General features: G+C 46.1%; 1 protein-coding gene across 3 annotated transcripts in view; it reads right to left on the bottom strand.

Annotated features, from left to right (window-relative positions):
• The window catches only part of B3galnt2 (beta-1,3-N-acetylgalactosaminyltransferase 2), a 31,487-nt gene that overhangs the window by 7,972 nt on the left and 18,028 nt on the right, over window positions 1-5,487 (bottom strand). For all 3 annotated transcript variants that reach the window (XM_042686228.1, XM_042686227.1, XM_042686226.1), the window contains exons 7-11: window positions 4,960-5,038; window positions 3,240-3,423; window positions 1,717-1,842; window positions 1,072-1,231; window positions 628-684 (exon numbers count right to left, since the gene is read on the bottom strand). In XM_042686228.1, the coding sequence (XP_042542162.1) occupies window positions 628-684; window positions 1,072-1,231; window positions 1,717-1,842; window positions 3,240-3,423; window positions 4,960-5,038 (606 nt within the window). The remainder of the gene's footprint in view (window positions 1-627; window positions 685-1,071; window positions 1,232-1,716; window positions 1,843-3,239; window positions 3,424-4,959; window positions 5,039-5,487) is intronic.

The following is a 5,487-nucleotide window of genomic DNA, read 5'->3' as shown; positions in this document are numbered from 1 at the left end:
CTGGACAATGTGTGAGCCACAGCCACAGGCTGTCGGGGGAGACACAATGCGCCTGGACACCTGCAGTGCTCCACCCATGACATGGAGCCAACAGCGCACACTACAGCAGCTCACAGAGCCCAGCAATGCCCATTACTACTTTGTCAACTAAAAAAACACTGAAGTATTCAAGGAAAAAAAGAGACTAGCAAATGAAATTTTATGAGAACATGGGAATCACATTAGTGAGCTTTCTATTTACTGTAGAAGTTGCTGGGATCCAGAAGGCAATCATATGAAACAAGTGCTTTACCTCTCCTACTGGGTTCATTTCCTTCTCTGGCTCAACAGTAAATGTGCCATGGCGTAGGCCTCACCCTACCAGGCACCAGCAGCACAAGCCAGCCCATGCTGTCTTAAAGCTGCCAGAATTTCTGACCAACCACAAAAACATTGTGGTTGGGGAACTCTCACTCATAGCACTCCCTTTGGTTTACACTTAGAAAATTATCATGTGAGAGATAAATAAGGTGGACTCTAATACCAAAGCCAGGGTCCCTGAGGCAGAACCTGCCCTCTGCTCAGGGAAGTATTCGTCCTATAGAAGCCTCCCTCCCACTAAGGTGGCAGCACCTGACGCTTTCTTACCTGGTGTCGTTTAGGTCCTATGGCTGCCATCCAAATGCCCATGCTTACATCTTCACCCTGTACATGAAACCCCACAGTGTAAATGCAGAATCTTAACATCATTTACAAACATAAAGCTAGACCCACTCCCAAATGAACTATCTTTCTACTTGTGCTGTTATTCCAACATGAAGGGCCAAACTGGTCACTACTATATAAGTAAATGCTAGTGACTGCTGACAAAGATCCACACAGCCCCTCCTCTCACCAGCTCGCAGTTCAAAATCTACGGAACTAGGAAGAGCTGCTCTCTACCACAATCGGCAACAAAGCATTTCTCCATGGAATACACTTGTAAAAGACAGGCTGAAGACAGCAAACAGTTTCTGATCTGGCTTAGGAATAGATGGGCTGACATGGGTGTGCCTGTACCTTTAAGGGGTGACTTTGAAGAAGCCCTCTTACCTGGTAAGTCTTCAGCCTCCCTGAGTTGCCAGCCAGCCAGTCCACGATGTCCCTGGAGATCACATACCCTGAGCCGCATGCAAAGGCGGGGTAGGCAGGGCTGGGGTACTCCAGCTCCTGCCACTTCCCTGTCCGGTCCACTGCCCAGTTCAACCTGAAACTGAGATTTCAACAGTTGTTTGTGTTGGTTGTGCATCCTGCCAGATTAGACTTCACTCCTGTTACCACTACAAAGGAATACATTTGCAGGGCAGGGGAGAAGAGAAAAAAAGATTAAAAAGAAAGAATTTACCTGGTAGCATTTTATATAAAGGTTAAGTATGGTAAGCCATCTTAGTTTCAAAACAAAGTAACGAAGCCCACTCTATTTTACTGTATACTGAAACCAAGACCCACAAAGTCACTAATCCTGCCTAGGGCTCTCGAAGCAGCCCAGCACTCAGACCTCAGGGCAGCTTCCAGGTACAATTTACTTTTAGGGGGTGAGGATCAAAGTTACAGCTTTCTGTTTCCTTCATTCCATCAGCCTGAGGCTTTTCATTGAAAACATTCCCTGAGAAAGAGAGGAGAGCAGGCCAGGACTCTCACAGGAAATCTCATACCTAAACCACATTTGCTTAAAAAAGAAGACTGTGTTTCACTTACTTTCCCCACCAAACATTTGGCCCCTCCAGATTCTTCTGGGCAATTCTGTTAAACACGGCTTCTAAGTCTATGTAACAGTCGTCATCCGTCTTCAGCAGCAAAGCAAAGCTGGTAGTCTCCACGGTCCTGTTGGCAGGAGGATGCACAGGTCAGTGCAGCCCTGCTGGTGACCAGCAGCGCATCATCACACTAATTCAGAGCCTCACAGGGCTACCCGTACGTGTGGCAGTGTCTCCTAACACCAAGAACAGGAGAGCTCGTTGACGGCCGGGGAGAGCCGTTGACAAAGTAACATAAGACTGGCTAGCTTTAAAGGATAATGGAAAGAGTACTGAAGAGTAACACATCAAGGAGTGAATCACGCTTCACAAGCAGGCTGCCAAATTTATTTGACCTCAGAACCTTGGCTCTTGACAGCCATGCTCCTCCCCACCCCATCACAGCAGATGTCATCCCTTTCACTTCCACCTTCAGTGCTGGCACACAGGCGCATTCATACCATCTTGAGAATGATAGACTCCTAGCTGCTTGCTGGTGGCTCACACCTGTAATCCTAGCTACTCAGGAGGCTGAGATCTGAGGATCAAAGTTCAAAGCCAGCCTGGGCAGGAAAGTCCAAGAGACTCATCTCCAATAAACCACCAGAAAACCAGAAGTGGCACTGTGGTTCAAGTGGTAGAGCACTCACCTTGAGCTGAAGAGTTCAGGGGACAGTGCCCAGGCCCAGAGTTCAAGCCCCACGACCAACAAAAAAAAAAAAAAAAAACCCAGCTAGTTGGGGTGGAGACCAGGAGATCTATACACCAGTCCAGGCAAAAAACATCTACAAGACTCTCTCCCCTAAGGAAAGCTATACACGCTGGTGTGTGTCTGGGTAGGAAGTAAGCCCCCACCCTACAAGCAACCACTGAAAAACATGGCATGGCTCCACAGTATGGTGCCCGTTTACCACGTGTGATGTAAGAAAGACTGCAAACCCCAGAACTGCCTCTGAGCCAAATTTTTTTTTTTTTTTTTAATTAAGAGTTATAGCGCAGCACAGTGGCTCAAGCCTACTACTTGGAAGGTGGAAGTTGAGAAGAACCACAGTTTATGGTCAGAAGCAAAAAAAAAGTTCACTGGACTTCATCCTGCCTAGGGTGGGTGGGGCCTGCCTGTCATCTCAAGCTACAGACGAAGCACAAACAAGAGAACTGCAGTCTAGGTTGGCCCAGACATAAACTAAGCCCCTATTTAGGAATAGCCAGCCGCCCAAGGGGCTGACAAAGTAGCTAAGTGGTGGGCTGCCCAGCCAATGTGAGGCCCTGAGTTCAAACTCCAGTATTAGGAGTGAGGGGAGGGACAGCTAGGAACATCTAGCCATGTTATCCATGTGTATGTTTCACAGATCAAGGAATGGCAAGAGTCCCATTAAACCTATTCCTAATAACTTAAGGCATATACAGGAGCTAAGGTATGGCAGTCTAAGTTCTGACTTTTGAAAGGTCAAGGGTTTGATGATGATGAACTGTTTCACAACCCACCATCGGTAGAAGTTCAGTAGTTTTGCAGGAACGTTTCGGTAAGTGTCAACAACATCCACAAAGACGATGTCGTCATAGATGCTACTCTCCTCCTGCAGTAAGGCATCTTCCTCCCGGAGGCGCCTCATGTGCTCCTTCAGTCTCTGAGGCCGAGAGTGAAGGCTGTGTAACAGCGCATCACCTTCTGAAAGGAAAGTGTAAGCTGGAGAAGAACACCCTTTTGAGGGGGCGGGGGGGAGGGGGGTGTACTCTGGGGGAGTGCCAGATGAGAGAGCAGGGAAGGTAAGGGGAAACAAAGAAGGCAACAATGCTTGGTAAGAAAGATACTCATTACCTTGTTCATGTAATTGTAACCCCTCTGTACGGTATTTTCACAATAAAAAAAAGTATTAATAAAAAACACCCTTGCCAACCTGAGACCCACTTAAAACCTAACCAAAACATAACCAAAACTTCTTTTCTCACAGAACACTAATAGCTGTACACTTGTTAAGAATGAGGAAGGGAAGCATCATGCCTCAGCAGATTATTATACTTGTAGATAACAAGCTTAGTGGAATTATTCTACAAAGGCACAAGAATATTCATTGCAGCTTTCTTTATAATAGTGAAAAAAGTTGGAACCACTGATAGAAAAGTACCCAATTTAGTATTTACAAAATAGAATACAGCAGTTAAAAAAAATTAATCTAAGCCGGGCGCTGGTGGCTCACACCTGTAATCCTAGCAACTCAGGAGGCTGAGATCTGAGGATCACGGTTCAAAGCCAGCTCAGGCAGGAAAGTCCAAGAGACTCTTATCTCCAATAAACCACCAGAAAACCAGAAATGGTGCTGTAGCTCAAAGTGGTAGAGTGCTAGCCTTGAGCTGAAGGGCTCAGGAATAGTGCCAGAGTTCAATAGCCCAGAGTTCAAACCCCATAACTGACAAAAAAAAATTAATCTGGTTGGACTGTGATGGCTCATACAGATAACCTTAGGTACTCAGGAGGCCAAGATTTTAGGATTGAAAAAGTCAGCCCAGGCAGAAAAGTATGTGAGACTCTTCAGTTAATTAGCAGAAACCTGGAAGTGGAGGATCATGTGGTAAAGTGCCAACTGTGATTGAAAAAGCTGAGCTAAGATAAAGAGCACAAGGCCCTGAGTTCAAGCCCCAACAGGCTTTTTGTTTGTTTCTAGAGACAAAGGTCTTATATAATTCAGGTTGGCCTACAATTTATGTTCCTCCTGCATCAGTGTCCCAAGGGCTAGGATTACGGGCATATACTAATGCCCAGCCAAGCTATTTTTCTAGTTTTCAATTATTTATTATTATTTTGGCAGTACTAGGTTTTAACTCAGGGCTAGGTAAGTGCTCTAACAGTGGAGCCACATCTCCAGCCCCAATTTTTTTTTTTTGTTGGTCCTGGGACTTAAACTCTGGATCTGGGCACTGTCCCTGAACTCTTGCTAGAGGCTAGCACTCTACCACTTTGAGCACATCACCACGTCCAGTTTTCTGGTAGTTAGTTGGAGAAAAAGAGTCTCACAGACTTTCCTGCCCCCACTGGCTTTGAACCAGGATCCTTACAGCTCAGCCTCCTGAGTAGCTAGGATTACAGACATGAGCAACCAGCACACAGCCGAACTATTTTTTAGATGACAAAACAATCTTTTATGTGAAAGGATAAAGTCAGAGTAGGTATATGAGGTTCAGAATGCTTTTTGAGTAGCTAACTTACCCTGAATGGTATAGATAAAGCCACCTGCGACTCCCTCCACACCTTCTAGGAATTCGGGAGGCAGAGCACCCTCCGCAGCCTGAGAGGAAGTACAGTGTGTGTTAAACTTGGAAAGCTGACTCTAGAGAAGATTGCAGTAAGTACACCCAGGTCAGGAGCCCAACACAGCCCTTCAGCAGACCTGTTACACACATCAGCTCACTCAAACCTGCTGGGGTGCAGGACCCAGCTTAGTGAGGCTTATATTCTGTGCTTAGCACCAAAGTAGTACACACCAGTTCACCTCACATTCCAATCCATCATCTTCAGAAAATAGTAAACTCAAGGTAATTATTACTAGCCTGGTTGGGTTTTTTGTTTTTGTTTTTGTCAGTTGTGGGACTTGAACTCACCCTGGGCACTGTCCCTGAGCCTCTTTGTGCTAAAGGCTAGTGCTCTACCACTTGAGCCACAGCATCACTTCCAGTTCTTTTGAGTGGTTAATTGGAGGTAAGGGTGTCATGGGAACTTTTCTGGCTGGGCTGCCTT

The sequence above is a fragment of the Dipodomys spectabilis genome, unplaced genomic scaffold (assembly GCF_019054845.1).
Source record: "Dipodomys spectabilis isolate Male_0828 unplaced genomic scaffold, ASM1905484v1 ptg000096l, whole genome shotgun sequence".
NCBI lineage: Eukaryota > Metazoa > Chordata > Mammalia > Rodentia > Heteromyidae > Dipodomys > Dipodomys spectabilis.
Note: the sequence above shows the minus strand (reverse complement) of the source record. Positions and strands in the feature narration are given on the sequence as shown.